Source organism: Cervus elaphus, chromosome 24 (assembly GCF_910594005.1).
Source record: "Cervus elaphus chromosome 24, mCerEla1.1, whole genome shotgun sequence".
Lineage (NCBI taxonomy): Eukaryota > Metazoa > Chordata > Mammalia > Artiodactyla > Cervidae > Cervus > Cervus elaphus.
In genome coordinates this window covers 68,156,842-68,174,872 of record NC_057838.1, presented here as the reverse complement: position 1 = coordinate 68,174,872, position 18,031 = coordinate 68,156,842, and the positions used below count along the sequence as shown (strand labels likewise).

The window sequence follows — 18,031 nt, the reverse complement described above, 5'->3', positions numbered from 1 at the left end:
GGCGGAGACCCCAGCGGACACCGGAGTCGCCGCCCGGGCCGCGGCCGCGGAGGGGCCGGCCGGAGCAGCGCGGCCGGCGCGTTCCGGCGCGCGCGCGCGCCTCAGCCAATCGCGTGCTCGCCCGCCCCCCGCGACCGCGGCGAGGCTGGCGCTGGGAAGAGGAAGAAGAACATTCGCCCTCCTCCTCCCAGCGCGCGGGCGGCGGCGGCGGCGGCGGCACCGGGGTCACGAACTCTGACCTTTCACTGACAAAAACAATAACAAACCCCTCCTTCCCCGCGACCCCGGCGGCGCCTCCGGGCCCGCCCCCGCCGTCCAGCTCCCACCTCGGCGTCCCGTCTCTCGCCAGCTGCCCCGCGAGCCTAAGCGGCCCGGGGGCTCCCGCCAAACGCCGACGCCGGGAAGCCGGCCTCCTCCCCGCGTCCTGCCCTCCGCGCCGGGGGCCGACCCGCCGCAGACACGGGACCTGCTTCGAGGCCGCTTTGGCGCCAAATCCTGAGGTAAAAATTGAAGGGGAAAAAAAAAAAAGGGCCGGGGCGGGCTCGGGCCGGCGGCGGAGGGGGCGGGCCTGGCGCGCGGACATGGAGGCGCCGCGGCGGCGGCGGCGGCTGAACCCGACCCTTTTACCTTTGCCACGGGGCGGTGGCGCCGGCCGCTTTGCATAGTGGGCCGGGCCGCTCCCCTCCCCTCCCCGCCCGCGGCCGGCGAGGCGAGCGGGCTCCCCCTGACCGGCCCGGCCGGCGCGAGGGTGGGGGCGGAGGGGGGACACGGCGGCCCCGCCTCACAGTTGGCCCTCCGCCAGCGCCGCCATTTTGTCCTCGGCGGCGACGGCTCCGGCTGGGCCGGGCTCCCCTCCTCCTCCTTCATCGCCTGCTCCTCCCCAGAGCCCTCCTTCCCTCGCTCCCTGGCTCCTCTCCCCTCCGCTTCCCGCCCGCCGTTGGCGACCGCCGCGGCCCAACCGCCGTTTCTGTTTTTTTTCCCCCCACCCGAAGGGGAGGGTTGGAGGAAAGGGAGGAAGGCGGGTGTGCGGGTGCGACCTTCTGAGTGACAGCTGAGGGGGTCAATTGGCGCCCAGATTGGAGGGCCGGGGACTCGCGGCCCCGCCCCCTGAGCCTCTGCTGATTGGGCTCTGCTGGCAGGGGTGGTCCCTCGCTGCGCGGGAGCCCTTGGCGGGGCGGGAGCGGAGACCCGGGCGCGGCGTGGGGGCCTGGGGGCGGGGCATGGGGCCTGGGGGCGGGGCGCGGCCGGGGGCGCGAGGGACGCGCGAGGACGCGGCGAAGGCCGGGGCGCGTCCTCCGCCTGGAGTGCGTCTGGAATGAGTGCTGCTGAACAATAGTCATAAAGGTGATGAAGCATCCTGAACCCAGGGCCGTCGGCTCGTGGGATAGGGCTTTGTGGAATCGACACCTCTTAGGGCTCCTGCCCGTGTTGTCGGCGCGGCTGCGGGCGAATCCCCTTCCTGAGGCTCAATTTCATCGACCCTAAAATGGGAGGATGGGCGTTCTTACCAGGCCGGACCTCCCTTGTCAGCTCGTGTGAGGTGCTCAACTCAGAAAATGGAGCCCGGGCTACTTTGCAAACCTCGAGTCCTGCAGAAGTGTTGTTATTTTTGAAAATGGAGTGTGGAGCCACCTGGAGTGGAAAGCTTACGGGTATGGAGGGCTTCAGAGAACAGAGGGGAATCCGGAGTATTGTCTTTTCATTAGTTGGTTAAATATGTATTCGCTCAGCCCAGGGTACTGGGATACATTCAGAGAACCAGGTAGACCAGGCCCCTGCTTTCCTAGAATTGGGGGTGGGGGGTGGTGTGTTGCAGGCCTGAGAAAACTGTCATTGAGTGGTCAGGGAGGCCCTCTGTGAGAAGGTGATTGAATAGAAGAAACCAAGGGAGGAATAGCATGGGAGAGAGAAAAGGGCCAGTGCAGAGCCCCGGGAGGGAAGGGCGTTTGGTGTGCAGTGAGGCTGGCCAGTTAGTTCATTGCTCCATCCGTTCCCCCCCTCCACCTCCGAGCTAAAGTCTGTGAAATATGATAAAGGTAACGGAGAAGAATAATCAACGAGACTCAAGGAAAATAAAGCCATGAAATGCATAGTTGTTGAATACATGACTTGGTGGGTAAGCATCAGAAAATCACTTTACTTCCACATTAAAATCCTATATCATCCCTTCAATTCCTCAGATACTTGCTGAGCCCCACTATTACCCAGGTGCTGGATGATTTAGACATTAGTGGGTGTCAAGTATGTGAATGTAATTCCAAACACCTGCGTTCTGTTCTGTCCCTCTTCCCTCAATATATCTGTATACATACACACCTACAGACAGATGTTGTAGGCAGAAGCTAGTGTTGTGGTTAACAGTGCCAGTATTTACTAGTCCTGTGACTTTGGATAAAAGTTATTTAACTTTTTTGAGCCTCAGTGTCTTCATTTGGACAGTGAATAGAACTTTCCTTCTAGAATTCAGGATTAAATGAGTTAAATGTAAATAAGGAGCTTAGAAAAGGGTGGTAAAAATGCTCACAATTGGAGTTATCATTGTCATGAACTCGCTGTCTGGAAAAGACATTGGACTGGTTAAGTGAGGCAAACAGTGAAATTTTTAGACAATGTGCTATAGGGCAGAACTCTGGATTAGAACTCTGGGGAACTAATTTTGGCTCTTATGCTTTCAGCTGGTCACCTGGTGTCCAGGCCAAAAGTGAATTTAGAAAGAGAAGTAGTGGGACTAATACAATTGACAAAATTGTGCAGTGCTTTACAATTCATAAAATTCTCTTACAGGCATTATAGTGCTCAAGCCCTACCAGAACATAATGCTAGAGGTCCTTTTCCTCCCTATTTTCAAACGTTTCTAAGACTTTTCATCATTTTCTTATCCCTGTATTCCAAGCTCCTTGTGCATGAAACACACCCTTCTGCTTTCAACTTCCTTGAAGGTGTGGCTCACCTTTCCCCAGGCTCTTTCAGATGCTGTTCCCTTTTCCTTAAAATTCTCATTTGCTGTCCCACCCCCCCCACGCCCAGCAAAGCCCTGCAGATGTCAGCATAAGCCTCACTTTCTTAGGGAGTCCCTCTCTGATCCCCCATACCAGTCTAGATCAATTTCTTTTTCTTTACACTGTGTTCTTTTTCTTTATAACATTTCTCTCACTGCATAATTACACTCTGTAATGTGATCGTTTGATGGATACCTCTTCCTGTTACCTCATGAGAGCAGGAATAATTTTGCACATCATTGTATTTCCAGCACTTAGCATAGTGGCTTGGTGACTACTTGTTGAGTGATTGAATTGTTGATACTTTTGATATCTCTGATAACTAAGCTGCTGCTCATTACTGGTGTCTTTTTATGTGGGCTTGTTTAGCGGTTAAGAAGCAGTGTCAGCAATAAAATAAATATCTGTTACAGTATTTGGTGAGTTAGGAAGTGGTTTCTCAGTGTAGCATTGCCTACAGACACAGTGTGCATACGTCAGTTGTGTCCAACTTTTTGCAGCCCCGTGGACTGTAGCCCACCAGGCTCCTCTGTCCGTGGACTGTAGCCCACCAGGCTCCTCTGTCCGTGGGATTTTCCAGGCAGGAATACTGGGGTGGGTTGTGGTTTTCTGTTCCAGGGGGTCTTCCCTATCTATCCAGGGATTGAACCCACATCTCTTGTCTCCTGAATTGGCAGACAGATTCTTCACCCCTGTGCCACGTGGAAAGTCCACAATACACGAGGGAAACCAGAGAGGAATCCTTTTCTACTCACCTAATGTGTTGATTTATGGTTTTTTATTTTTTTGAGACAAGAAATAGATAATTGTGTCATAAGGTAAACTATATGAAAGTTAGTGAGAACGGAACTCTTTAATAAACAGCATATATATTCATGCCATTTACTTTAACTAGGGGGTTAAGGCACCAGTGTGATTTTCTTGAAAGAGAAAATGCTGGTCTTACTGTATCACAGAGGATCAGAGGACGGAGAAGACTTCGTGAGCTTGCAGAGAGTTGGGAATTCAGTCTCTGTAGACATTAATTTAAAACACTTATCTTTTCAAAGATGAATCATGCAATAGAGTCACTGAAAATCACCTTGTAATTGCTTTACCAACGTTACAAGCGGATTTGTCAGATATATATCAAACTTCTGCTTAAGAGTCTGGTAAATGGAACATTTCTGTTGACTTATTTAATATAATACAGATTTTGCAAATATTACAAAGTTTTTTAAAGAGTCACCCTTTTATTTAATCACTTATTTTTGGATGTTTCTTTTCTGTCCTGTTTACGAACTTTTTGGTATTATTTTTCAATCCAGCACTTTTGATTCCTTGAACTCCTTAGGGTAGCTAAAGAACTGATAGTTTAGAGGAAAAGCTAAATATATCTATATCTTTTTATATATATATATGTATTATATCATTTATTGCTTTTAGCAGTTGCATTTATTGTGACCTTTAAGTTTTGTTGTCATAAACATGCTTTTCAGAAAGAGGAAAAGCTTTGTGATAACCGCAGTTAATGAGGGCTTCTGGGAAGTTCTAGCGATTGTCTCCAAGGGGTCAAGTGACTCCTGTCTCTGGAACTTCAAGTGGGGAGATTCCATGCTTGTAAGATGGGGAGGCGGGGGAGCCAGCACTGAGACCGGGGTCAGAAACAGGGGCCTCTTGTTCCCAGGTGGCACAGAGGGCAAGGCAGGCGCGCCTGTCACCCGGCCCCCCTTCAGCCTGGGCCCTGAGCACTGGCCCGTGCGTCTCGCTCCCTGAATGTCTCCACATTTTGGGGACTCTCACTTGGGTATTTTTATCCTTGAGTCCTCTTTCTTTTGAGCCACGTGCTCCTTTAGTCCCAAAGCATCCGTGGAGCAGATGCTAGTCCCCGTTAATCAGTACTGCATGGGAGAAACCTGGGAAGGATCCATGTTAAGGCTCATCAGGGCTAGCCTCACACCTGCTGCAGAAGTCCTCTGTCAGAGGTTAGTTTCCTCTTCTCACTTTGTTGCTAGTTATGGGGAACTTAATATAGACTTTTTTCCTCCAGGTATGATTATCATCTTTAATAGGCTCTTCCTTATCTGTTGCTGCAGTTTCTTTTGCCTCAGCCTACTCTGCCTGGGGGCTGAGGTTCTCTTTGTGACTGTCCCACCCTGCCATTCTCCCCCCATAGCCCTTGTGAGGGACAGCTGCTTCCTGCTTTCCATCCTTTCTTCAGGTGTCCTGAGTGCTTGAGTTTAAGCAGCAGGGACTCTGTACTCAAAGGCAAGTCTCCTGGGAACACTCAGCTAGTATAGCCACAGTGATGATGGGAGAGTGGATAGGGGACTTGAAAGCCCAGATTAGGGCATGGGCATAGGACACGCTTAGGGGACAGAAAGAGCAGCTTTCTACCCCAGCATCTGGGGTCTGGGAGCAGAGGGGTGGGAGGGGATTAGGATGGGAAAGGAAGAGACTGGCTCAGATACTCAGGTATCTTTCTGATTACCCACAGGCTCCAAGGAGCCTGTAATCATGACAGTCAGCCTGAGGCAAGGTGCGATTTTTAGGGACAATAAAAATTACCTGCTTCACTGTAATAAGAGGCCTTGAAGTCCATAATGGGAGGGCTTCGCTGGTGGCTGTCAGTGGTAAAGAACTCGTCTGCCAGGGCAGGCAATGTGGGTTCAGTCCCTGAAGGAGGAATTGGCAATCCACTAGATTTATTCTTGCCTGGGAAATCCCATGAGCAGAGAACCCTGGCAGACTATAGTCCATGGGGTTGCAAAGGAGTTGAATGTGACTGAGTGACTAAACAACAACAAAGTCCGTAAAAGGAGGTGAAACCTTTTATTCTAATATTATGGACAAGTAATGCTGAAGATTCTTTGAACTGTTAATGAGTCAGTAGGGAGGAATTTCATGCCAACTATGGAAGAGGCTATCATTCTCTCCTGCTTGGATTAGCGGAACATGTGAGAGAAGGTGTTGAGGCTTGGAAAACGGGGTGAGTGGTATCCAAAGAGCAGAGAGAGAAGTGAGAAGCTGGTGGGCCAGAGAGCAGATCTGAGGCTGCATGGTTTTCCTGGGCCCCTGACGTTTTTTTTTTCATGTTCTTCAATAACTACCTACCTCTGTGTGGCCGGTAGGTCTCCACTGAGAAAGATAGCCGGCTGAGATTGGACGGCTCTCGGGAAGTTAATGCCATCGGGCTTCAGGATGCGTTTCCACTGGTGGTGTTTATTATATGGTGCATCTGACTGTGTAGTGTTTGCTGAACATTTTAGAAATGTCGTTTGTAGCGCCCTCATTGCCTCTCTCATCCCCTGCTCCATTGCTTCTGAAATAATGCATCCTTTTATTAGATTGATTAGGTGAATAAGCTTAGAATTACTGAAAAATCACCTTTTACCAAGGTTAAAAGCAGGTGTCTCAAAGTGCATGTCAGTCTTTTGCTGAAAAGATTGCTGATTGGAATATGTTTATCAGTTTAGTCACTCAGTCACGTCTGACTCTTTGCGACCTCATGGACTGCAGCACGCCAGGCCTCCCTGTCCATCACCAGCTCCCAGAGTTTACTTAAACTCGTGTCCATTGAGTCAGTGATGCCATCCAATCATCTCGTCCCCTTCTCCTCCCGCCCTCCATTTTTCCCAGCTTCAGGGTCTTTTCCAATGAGTCAGCTCTTCACATCAGGTGGCCGAAATATTGGAGTTTCAGTTTCAACATCAGTCCTTCCAGTGAATACTCAGGACTGATGTCCTTTAGGATGGACTGGTTGGATCTCCTTGCAGTCCAAGGGACTCGTCAAGAGTCTTCTCCAACACCACAGTTCAAAATCATCAATTTTCGGTGCTCAGCTTTCTTTATGGTCCAACTCTCATATCCATACACGACTACAGGAAAAACCTTAGCTTTGACTAGATGGACCTTTGTTAGCAAAGTAATGTCTCTGCTTTTTAATATGCTGTCTAGGCTGGTCATAACTTTTCTTCCAAGGAGTAAGCGTCTCTTAATTTCATGGCTGCAGTCACCATCTGCAGTGATTTTGGAGCCCCCCCCCGCCAAACAGTCTTTCACTGTTTCCATTGTTTCCGCATCTATCTATGCCATGAAGTGATCGGCCCAGTTGCCATGATCTTATTAGTTTTCTGAATGTTGAGCTTTAAGCCAACTTTTTCACTCTCCTCTTTGACTTTCATCAAGAGGCTCTTTAGTTCCTCTTTGCTTTCTGCCGTAAGGGTGGTGGTACCTGCATATCTGAGGTTATTGATATTTCTCCCGGCAATCTTGGTTCCAGCTTGTGCTTTATCCCGCCTAGCGTTTCCCATGATGTACTCTGTATAATATACAGCCTTGACGTACCCCTTTCCCTATTTGGAACCAGTCTGTTGTTCCATGTCCACTTCTAACAGTTGCTTCCTGACCTGCGTACAGATTTCTCAGGAAGCAGATCAGGTGGTCTGGTATTCCCATCTCTTTAATTTTCCACAGTTTGTTGTGATCCACACAGTCAAAGGCTTTTACAGCACAGATTTATTTATTTATTTATTTAATTTTATTTATTTATTTATTTTTACAATACAGATTTTTTAAAACTTAAAAAACTTTTTAAGAATTTGTTATTTTTGGCTGCACTGAGTCTTTGTTACTGTGCGTGGGCTTCCTCTAATGGCAGCAAGGTGGGAGCTACTCTCTGGGGTGTGTGGCCTTCTCCTTGCAGCAGCTTCTCTTGCTGGGGAGCGCGGGCTGTAGGCGCACAGGCTTCAGTAGTTGCAGCTACCAGGCACTAGAGTGCTGGCTCAGTAGTTGGGGCACTTGGCTTAGTTGCCGCGCAGCATGTGGGATCTTCCCATGCTCGGGATCGAACCCATGTCCGCTGCACCAGCAGGCAGATTCTCAACATTGGCTGTCAGGGAAGTCCTGAATTTATAATGTGTCTCTTTTCGGGAGAGATAAAAGATAGTTTTTTAAAGTAGGAAAATTTTCAAGTGAAGAGAAGATAGCATTGCATCAAAAGGTACATATGGATCTTCCTTGATTTATGATGGGGTAATTCATAAGTTGAAAGTAAACATAAAAATGTGCTTGATACACCTAACCTGCCAGAGATCGAACCTTAGCCTTGTTTACCTTAAATATGCTCAGAACACCGACATTAGCCTGCAGTTGGGCAAAATCATGTGATGTAAGTCTATTTTATGATTACTGAATATCTTCAGTAATTTATTGACTACTATATTGAAAGTAAGAAACAGAATAATTGTAACAGTTTAATTGTTTAACTGTAACAGTAATAATTGTAACAGTAGATCATGTGACTGACTGGGAGGTAGCCACTGCCTGGCATCATGAGAGGATCATGACTGTATACTGCTAGCCTGAGAAGACTTCAAAATTCAAAAATCAGTTCAAAATTCAAAAATTGAAGTGCAGTTTCTACTGAATGCATATCCCTTTCACACCATGGTAAAGTTGGAAAATCATAAGTTATACCGCCTTCAGCTGGGGACGTTCCGTGCAGGAGTGCTCAGAGGAACGCCAGTCATTAGAGCTCCAAACTAGAAACGATCTCAGTGCTCCTCAGCTGTAGAGTGGGTAGGTGAATGGCGCCACAGGCGTGAGCTGGGATACTGCACATGCCTGAAGGTGCGCATGGCCATCACAGCAGTGAGCAGCAGAAGCCAGACACAGGAGACCTACACTAGCACACAGCTCAGAAACGAGCGGAATCCTGAGAGCGGAGGTCGGGACCGCAGGGAAGTGAGTGGCCCTGAGGGCTGTGAGGGAGGGGCCTTGGAGGTGCCCGCAGTGCTGTTTTCCGAGGGGAGTGCGGGGTGTGTGTGTTCACTGAGTGAAGATGTGCGGAGCTGTTCCATTATGATTTGTGTGCACTTTTGTATCTGCATGTTATGCCTCAGTAGAAAAATTTTTACTTTAAAGACTGTAAAATTACCCTCACTATTTTAATCAGTATGATTATTATGTCGGTAAAATTTATAAGGGGAAATGTGTTCAGGTTCCAAAGGAACTGGCCTGTTGCTGTCTGGGTGGAGCTAGGTCAGAATTTCTGTGAGTAACACTGAAACATCAGTCACATGTTTAGGAATTAGTGGTTGTGTAAATAAGTTACTAAAGATCTAGCATATTGATGTAAACCGTTTGTTCCTTTGGATGATTAGCTGGTCTCCTGTCACTCTTGATAATTCTCTTCTGTTGACTTCGTTTTTCAGGAAACCATTTTGAAGGGCAGTCTGGTGCAGAGGGAAGGTTGCGGTTTTAGAGTCAGAGAATCCTGAGTTAGAACCCCAGGTACACTTTTTCCAACTGGGTGGCTTAGGACAAGTGGATTAAACTTCTGAGTCTCCTTTTTTTCCCCCCTGTGTGCATTGGTGGAGCTAATAATGTTGCACCTACTCAGAAGGTATGGATTTAAGGATTGAAAGCTGCCTACTGTGACTTCACTTTCATGCATTAGAGAAAGCAATGGCAACCCACTCCAGTGTTCTTGCCTGGAGAATCCCAGGGACAGCGGAGCCTGGTGGGCTGCCGTCTATGGGGTCGCGCAGAGTTGGACACGACTGAAGCGACTTAGCAGCAGCAGCAGTGATGTCAGGCACATTGTAGGTGCTCCACAAAGCTGTCCTGCTTTCCTTCCAGCTCTCACTGGGTGACACTAATGGAAACAAGGAGTGTGCATTTAGTCCATGCACTTGGGCCCTTGGTAAACTGAGAGCCCCCGTGGGGTGGGCAATGTGCAGTGGAGTCTCAGGACAGGTCTCCACACGGTGACCTGGAGCACTGCTCTGGTCTCGGGGACTGCACAGAGCTGAGACCTGCTCCTCTTCCCCACAGTCCCTGCTCAGCCGCCTGCCCGGCCCCACGCACCGCCACTGCCCTTTCCTGGAGCCCAGCCCTGTAACAGGGAGAAGCAAGTTTCCTGTGGGCACAGGAGCTCACCTGACCCCAGAGCCAAGTCATCTCTGAGTCTCCTCCTGACGACAGGGTGTGCACCGCAGCCTGCCCTGCTGGTGTCCTCGTGAGCATCTTTCGTGTTGGTGGGCGCTCACTACATCTGCCACCGGATTTCTGTTTCCTGCTTTCAGAAATCTGTGATTTCACGTCTTGATCTATGATTTCAAGTCTTGAGCTGTGTATTTCTCATTTTTTAAGTTCTCAGGTTTTTTATATTTATGTTTCTGTTTTTATTTTCTCATGAGCACAGAGAGACTTCTGACAGTCGTAGCATAGTAAAACTTACACTGAATACCTTGTTCCCTGTCAAGAAGTTCTCTTGTCGTTTACTCACTAAGTTGTGTCCGACTCTTGCGACCCCAGGGACTGTAGCCCATCAGGCTCCTCTGCCCCTGAGATTTCCGAGGCAAGAAATTCTATACGCAGTAGTATTTTACAAACAGTTGTTGGTGTTTGTTTATTTTTAAATATTTGTGAGATTTATCCTAATTCAGCCCTTTGATTTCTCAGTTGTGCAGTTTAATAGAGTGAATTATAAATACTGTATGAGTATATAATACGTATGTAGTTAAATTTCATGTGGCTCTTATGTCAAAATGAGGGACCTGATTCTGATTATCATATGTATTATACCGTTTGTTGTTGCTTTCACATGACTTTGAAATTTGTGCTAGCAGTAGCGCCCATGCAGTGCGTGCCCGCTGTGTGCCCGGCACAGTGTGAGGCCCTTTGTATGTGTATCAAGGGCTCTTCTTCCTGATAATCTCATGCAGTCCGGCATCAGAGAGATCAGCTTAGAAGCCTGCCAGGGCCTCTGAACCCAGTATATTTGTTTAGATGAGGAAATATCAAGGCAGTAGATCTTTAAATGTTATGTAATTTGGGGCCACATAATATATAAACAAGGATGATGTGAATCAGGTCTTTGTGAAGGGGAAGGCAGGCTCACCCATTCCTACCAGCGAAGACAGAGTTTCCTTGTCCCACGACTTGTTTATTGTCATTTGAGACCTTGGCCTCTCAGCTGCCCCTGTGGAGAGCACGGCCGGGCTCTTCTCCAGCTCCCTGGGATTCAGGTGTCCCCAGGCTGAGCCCCGCTTTCACTGCAGTGGGGTCTGTAGCCCCCTGCTGAAACCAAAGACACGCTGGTTGCAAAGTTTGGTCAGCTGGAGGCTTTTTGTAAATCTGGGGGAGTTGATTAAAGTCACCATTGTGTCCTCTTTGTTGCTAAGAGTGATACTGATCTTGTATTTGAAGGAGTTTATGTTCTAAGACCTCCTGCCACGTACGGCCAAGCAGTAGTGTTTTCCTTCTGCCGTCCAGCGGTCTGTGTGGTGGTGTTCCTATGCTGTGCCCTGCGGTCCCCGTGTGCGGTACAGGAAGGCCTCGCTCGTTCCGGTTCAGGCTCTGTATCCCTCGTCTTTGTTGCCACCACTTGCTAACTGGCCTTGCGCAGACCGTCCTTCTCTGTCACCTCCTCACTGTCCCCGGAAGGATTCGTTTTGAAGAGCCACTGCATCTCCCTGCCGCACTCTGGTGGTTCTCGTCCTCGGCGTCCGCCTCCCTCTTTCCTGGGCCGCTCAGCAGTCTCCCCAGGCCGCTGCTGGTCCTCACTGCGCGGTTCCCCTGCGGCCTGCGGTCCTTTGGGCTCTGCTTAGAACTCTCCCACCGCCCTCAGTGCGTCTGCTCGGTCCCGCTTCCCTTCAGGACCAGTCGTCTTGCCTTCTCTCTCCTGCCACACTGTCGTTGCTTCTGCCTTCAGACTAGCGCTGACCCTGCTCAGCTCTTCCTGGTTCCCTTCAGAAGTTCTTCAAGGACAAGGGCGTTCTCCTTTCCTCCTCTTCTTGTTACTCATGCTCAGCAGGCAGCTTGTTGCCTAGTTATTTTAAAAGGATGGATGATAGTTGAACTTGTTTAGTTTAAAACCACCATAGGAAAGTATTCTGTAGTAGGTTGGTTTTGTTGTTGTTTGACTTAGGGTACGTGGTTTTATGCTCTCTGATTAATTAGGAAAGGGGGGTGCGGTGCTCAGGGTTAGAAGCCGAGTGGCTGAGCGCCAGCCTGTGAAGCCTCGCGCTTCTGAACCAGGGCTGCGGTAGCGTCCTGCCCACGGTGCTGGCGCCTGCAGGGCCGGGGCGCCCTGAGCACGCAGCAAGCGGCAGTTACTTCTGCATGACGCTGCTTTGCTCTGCCAGCAAGCTTGTTTCCAAGGGCTCTGTCTAGTTTGTAGTGTCTAAACAGTAGGGTTTTTCTGTTTTGTTTTTCAGATTTCAAGTGCAGAATTATGTTGTACTAGTGAATATGGCTTTTCAAACTACATGTGGACATAACCCACTGTTCCCCAGAGCTGCTGTTTCTTGAAAGACACCCCCTAGTTGATAACCATCTCCCAATACCCTTTCCAAGGCTTCGCCCTCCCCTGTGTCCCAGGGGCCGCCTGTGGCTGGGGTAGCCAGTAAAGCAAGCTCTGAGATGTGCCTGGCCCGCTGACGTTATCTTTTTCCTGGGGCGTGTGAGTTAAAGGTCCCCCTCACTCGCTGACGTCACTAGAGGACGCTGTTTGGCCTCTTTGCTGCTGCACTGTGAGGCCCGCAGGAGGCGGCCTCCGTCTGCTTTGGTTTATACCTGAGGATAACACATGGTGTGCAGCGTAACATGTTTTTTCAAACATGATGAAATGGAATATATTTTTAAAAATTTCTCTCTCTCCTACCTGGTCTCACTGGATTTAAACCAGTGTTGAGAGCACTTTTCATAGTTTCAGTCTCTGGTATTCTCTTTGTATCTGCTTGCTTTTCCAGAGGTGCACATTCCTCCTGGTTCATTTGTAAGCACTTCCTAAGCTGCTGTTGGTGATGCCTATGGCACCTTTGATGGCAGAAAACTGACAGATCAAGAATTATAAGACATCGAGTATTGGGGTGGCCAAAAACTTTATTCCGGTTTTCCCACAGCGCCTTATGGGAAAAACTCGAATGAACTTTTTGGTCAATCCCATATATAAAGAAAGGTGGTTGTTCTGGGTATTAAGTGTTTGCTATAGACCAAGAGGTTGGTGTGGAAGGGAGAGCAAGGTGGCGGGGGGGGGGGGGGGGTGGCGGGGAGGGGGGCACTTGCCCCAACAGAGAGCTAGCCTGAACTGTGAAGGGGTAGTATCAGATGAGGAGTAGACAGAGGAAGGTAGGGCAGCAGTGCCATAGAACAGAGAACCTAGAATCACATCCTCACAGGGAAGCTCGAGATGTGGCCCAAGTGTCAGTGCAGACTAATGGGGAAAGCTTAGATTGTTCCATAAATGGGGTTGGAAATTGATTATCCGTATTTGAGGGAAATGCACTGGGCCCTTCGTCTACCTCTGACTCAAGAGTTACTTTGCAGATGGATTGAGGACTTAAATGTGAGAGACTTAAACATTTTAAAATTAGGCTTGTGACTTTGGGGTATGACAGAATTTTCATAAGTACTAACTGTAAAGAAAAAAATTCAGCCTTGTGAAACTTAAGAACTTCCGTTCATTGAAAGACACCATAAAGAAAGTAAGCAGATGAACTGCAGAGTAGAAGATATTTAACATTTATATAATCAACAAAGGATTAATATGCAGAATGTTTAGCTTTTCTAAACTTAACAGCTAACTGCTACTTCCCTGAGACCTAATGTCTGTAATCACCAGTCATTAGCAGTATCTTGGGACCCCCGAGCCGTATCTGAGGTTGATTAGTCCTGCAAATTTAGTGTTCAAGTGAGTCACTACAGAAAGGTTTCTGAGTTACTGTCTATCAGACATTCACCTATAAAATCCTTTTCACCTCATATCCTAGAGGTTCAAGCACCTCTTTTAGGGAAACCTGGTAGAAAGATATGCCTTTCTAATACTTTGTTATTTCTCTACTCTAATACTCAATGATATTGCCCTAATACTATTTTTTTAATACTCAAGTTCATGTATTTCTTGCATCAAAATGCAGTTGACAGCAGCAGAAATGCTAGTAACACTAGCTAGTAACACAGCTAGTAACTGTGTTACAGTCAGAGCTGCATATCTGGATTTATTTCTTGATGTAGTGTATCTATTTTGATTTTATTTCTTAATGTAGTGTATCTGTTTGCTATCTTTATCCATTTGATTCCTTAGAGTGCTTATGGTTTTAAGGAAAAAAGATTAGAGGTCTAGACTTTTCACATGCAGCAGTTATGTTCTTATCAAGTTGATTTCTGGTACGGAGGAAGTCATTCTTTTTTCCTCTGTCTCTTATTAGTTGGAACCAGACTAAGTAGGGGAAGAGACAAGAGTGTTTCTCAAAGCTTTTTCTTGTAAAACAAAGAGGAGTAAACAAATGTTAAAAGTCTTGGCTACTTATTAAAAGAATAAATGATCGGAAACACTTCCTCCCTTGTCTTGGACCTGATCTTGTTCTATGAAGATCATCCACTGACACTGGTGACCTGGGGTCATTGTCAAGGTCGGTGTAATGCCTGCTCTTACAGGACAAGTGATCCTTGAAGTCTCGGGCCATTCTTCTCTTATTTGTCTGTCATGGTTTCATTCTTCCATCTCTCTCCCATTTTGGTAATAAAATAATCTGAAGGGGAATTAGTGATAATAGAAGTGGCGACTGTCTAACAGTGGATAGAATATAGAAGGTTACCAGAGTAAAAAAGTTCTACAGACAGCAGTGCTTAAAATGACACTTTAGGTGCTCGCTTCGGCAGCACATATACTAAAATTGGAACGACACAGGATTAGCATGGCCCCTGCGCAAGGATGACACGCAAATTCGTGAAGCGTTCCATATTTTTTAGCATTGAAACAAGTATACTATCAAGGGTGAAGCAGATCACCAGCCCAGGTTGGATGCATGAGACAAGTGCTCAGGGCTGGTGCACTGGGAAGACCCAGAGGGATCGGATGGGGAGGGAGGGGGGATCAGGGTGGGGAACACATGTAAATCCATGGCTGATTCATGTCAATGTATGGCAAAAACCACTACAATATTGTAAAGTAATTAGCCTCCAACTAATAAAAATAAATGAAAAATAAATAAAAACTATTTTTAAAAAGTCTCAAAAAAAATGACACTTTAGGTGAGAACTATAGGAAGGTGTTCTGTAAAGTTGCATTGCAGAATATTCAGTGACTGAGGAGTGGCCAGGCATGTGGACTGTATGTGCATTTGGTCTACTGCACACTTGATGGGACCATATAGGTTTTATGTGTGAATGCTGAGAATAAGTCACACAAGAGCTTTAAATTCCTATTAACCATGGATCTGTGCAGTCACTAATGAAGTCTGCCTTGTCCAGAAAGTGGAGTCCCCTTCTCCTGGGTTCACTGTGGCAGAGTTACTGGAAAGGGTCTAGGGACCACTCAGGGTTTCCTTGATGGCCTAGAAGGCAAAGAATCCACCTGCAGGGCAGGAGGTCCCCTGGAGAAGGGGATGGCTGCTCACTGCAGCATTCTGGCCTGGAGAATCCCACGGACAGAGGAGCCTGGCGGGCTACAGTCCGCGAGTCGCAGAGTCGGAGAGGACTGAGTGACCGACACTTAGAGACCCCTCAGGGGAGCGTCGTCATGTGACCTGCAGAGACCAGGGCTCAGTTTCATCAGGCGCCTGCGCTCAAGTGCTCCTGACCCAGGAGACTAGCACTGCGTTGGGCCTTTAGATGATCTCCCTCAATTTTGAGGCAAATGATGGCATAATTTTTCTAGTAACATAAAGATGAATTATTTGTGTTTCTAATTTAATGAGGACTTAAAAATATAAATTGATAAATTTGGGGGTACCAGGTTCTTAGCCAGCTTTAGTAATGTCTCCTTACTTCTTTTGTTAATGTTTGCTTTTTAACTCATGAGTGAGGTGTGTTAGCACCTGGCAGGGCTTTGCTCCTTGCTTGGTCACTGGTAATGGAAGCATAGTTGCTGACAGCAGTCTAGTGCTCTGTCTGGAAGTCAACCTTAACAGCTTTCTCAGAGAGCCACCTTTGCATTTAGCACACTGTGACATGGGGCCATCCAGAAAGATGGTGGTTCCCACCTGCCTGGGAGGTGAACCAGGCTGCTACAACCCAAGAGACCTGGTAAGGTTCCAGATTCATCTTTGTGTTTACCAGGGGGAGTCTTGTCCCCAAACTGAAGCGTTTCTGCTAGTTAGTGTTGGTCCCTGTGGTCTGAGGACAAAATCTGCGCCAGACAGTACCAAAGGAGGATTTTGATTACTGATGTTTTTCAAGGAGGCTGGTTTCTGCCCACCTGATGGAAGTCGCTGCATCTTTCCAAACAGGTTCTCTAATGGTCTTGCTTCACCATGGCTACAAATGCGGAGGGGCTGGTGCAGCACAGAGTGGGGACCCGGCAGGTGGCTGAGGTGAGTGACGGCGGCTGGCTCACCAGCCGGCACGCTTGCCCTTAGAGCAGAAGTGCGTCAGTGCGCGCCGCCCTGTAACACGCTGCCGGTGGGGTCAGCATGCCCTCCAGTCCAGAGCAGGATGCTGCCCCTGGAGCCGGGTTAAAACCACAGGAACATCGACTCCTCAGCTTCCTTTGCATGAATAGGGTGGCCTAGCTGCATATGATAAGGTGACTTTAAAGATTTTACCTTGAACAAAAACTCAGAGTTTGGTGCTTGTCAGGCTTGTGAAAGTATAGTTTCAAGTCCCAGGCTCTTAGTTTCTTGCACATTTGATACTCTTAATACCGTGTGTGGCAGGGAGTGGATTCTGTGCAGTCCACAGTCATTGTTGACCTTCTTCCCTGTCCTCGGTGTTTTGCTAAGTGGCTCAGTGGTAATGAATCCGCCTGCCAGTGCAGGAGACTCGGGTTTCATCCCTGGGTCGGGAAGATCCCTGAGGAAGGAAAGGACAACCCACTCCAGTATTCTTGCCTGGGAAATGGCATGGACAGAGGAGCATGGTGAGCTACAGGCCATGGGGTCGCAAAGAGTCGGAGACGACTTAGCAACTAAACAACAAGAAATGTGGAGGTGAATAAGCCATTAGTCTTACCTTTAGTGTTCTTGGGGTCTCGTTAAGGAGTAATTATAAAACGGTGAGACATAGAACTCCACGTGTGGAGGGTACTCCTGGAGGTCCTCTTGCACTGCAAGAAGAGGCAGGGCTGGAACCTGACAGGTGCTGAGCGGTGCTTCTTAAGTCAGAAACCCGTGCAAAGACAGGGCGGAGACCTGAAGTCCCTTGCTCTGGGCACGCAGCTCGAGGTGTCCAGGAGGGAAGTGGTAGGGCCAGACTGTCTCACTCTGGACCATCCCTGCACAAGGGCTTCAGTCCTCAGCACCCTTCTGAGGTCGATACGATCTCTGAAAGTGAAGGTGAGGAAAGCAAGGCTCAGAGAAGTAACCGGCATGGGCACACTGACCCTGTTGCGTTTCACTTCTTCCAAAGCTCCTCGTGTAAACCATGCTTCGTGCTGCAAATAGGAGTCATTGGAAGGATTCAGAGTTGTATTTGAGCCACTAATCATATTCCTAGAGTGAAGCAGCAGGTTTGCCGAAGAATGGACATTTATAAAGGAAGGATTTTTTAAAATAAAAATTAAGTACACACATACATGCCAGCTTAAATCAGTAAAAATGGTGAGCAGATTTTTCAGATTTTCGATAAACCATTAATTTTAAGGCAACAGTATAATCATCCCTTTCACCCAGCAAATCATCAGGTCAGTTCAGTCGCTCAGTCGTGTCCGACTCTTTGTAACCCCATGGACTGCAGCACACCAGGCTTCCCTGTCCATCACCCACTCTCGGAACTTGCTCAGACTCATGTCCATCGAGTCAGTGATGCCATCCAACCATCTCATCCTCTGTCACCCCCTTCTCCTCCTGCCTTCAGTCTTTCCCAGCATCAGGGTCTTTTCTAATGAGTTGGCTTTTACGTCAGGTGGCCAAAGTATTGGAGCTTCAGCAAATCATGATTAAATCATGTCCTTTAACCATCAACAAATCATGGTTAGTGTTAACTGAAGATGAAAGCATATAAATTTCACAGATTTTTAATATTATATTTTTTAAAGAGCTACAGAGCTGTGAAAATATCAGGGTTAAAATGCTTGTGTTTATTTGTTGCATTAGTTTGTGATAGGA

At 48.0% G+C, this 18,031-nt stretch overlaps 1 protein-coding gene and 1 non-coding gene across 6 annotated transcripts in view; both read left to right on the top strand.

Annotated features, from left to right (window-relative positions):
- The first annotated feature begins 69 nt into the window (after window positions 1–69).
- The window catches only part of NR2C2 (nuclear receptor subfamily 2 group C member 2), a 108,594-nt gene continuing 90,632 nt past the window's right edge, over window positions 70–18,031 (top strand). The window contains exons 1-2 of one of the 5 annotated variants that reach the window (XR_006337529.1): window positions 364–500; window positions 16,217–16,300. Coding sequence is in view for 1 of the 5 variants with exons in the window: in XM_043886024.1 (XP_043741959.1) it covers window positions 16,241–16,300 (60 nt within the window). In the remaining 4 variants the exon portion in view is untranslated. Of the gene's footprint in view, window positions 501–1,250; window positions 1,653–16,216; window positions 16,301–18,031 lie in introns of those variants that run through there. The other 4 variants (XM_043886024.1, XM_043886027.1, XM_043886025.1 and 1 more) reach the window with 4 other exon arrangements.
- Window positions 14,633–14,735, top strand: LOC122683342. Its single transcript, XR_006337694.1, has one exon. It is a non-coding gene; the product is annotated as a U6 spliceosomal RNA (small nuclear RNA).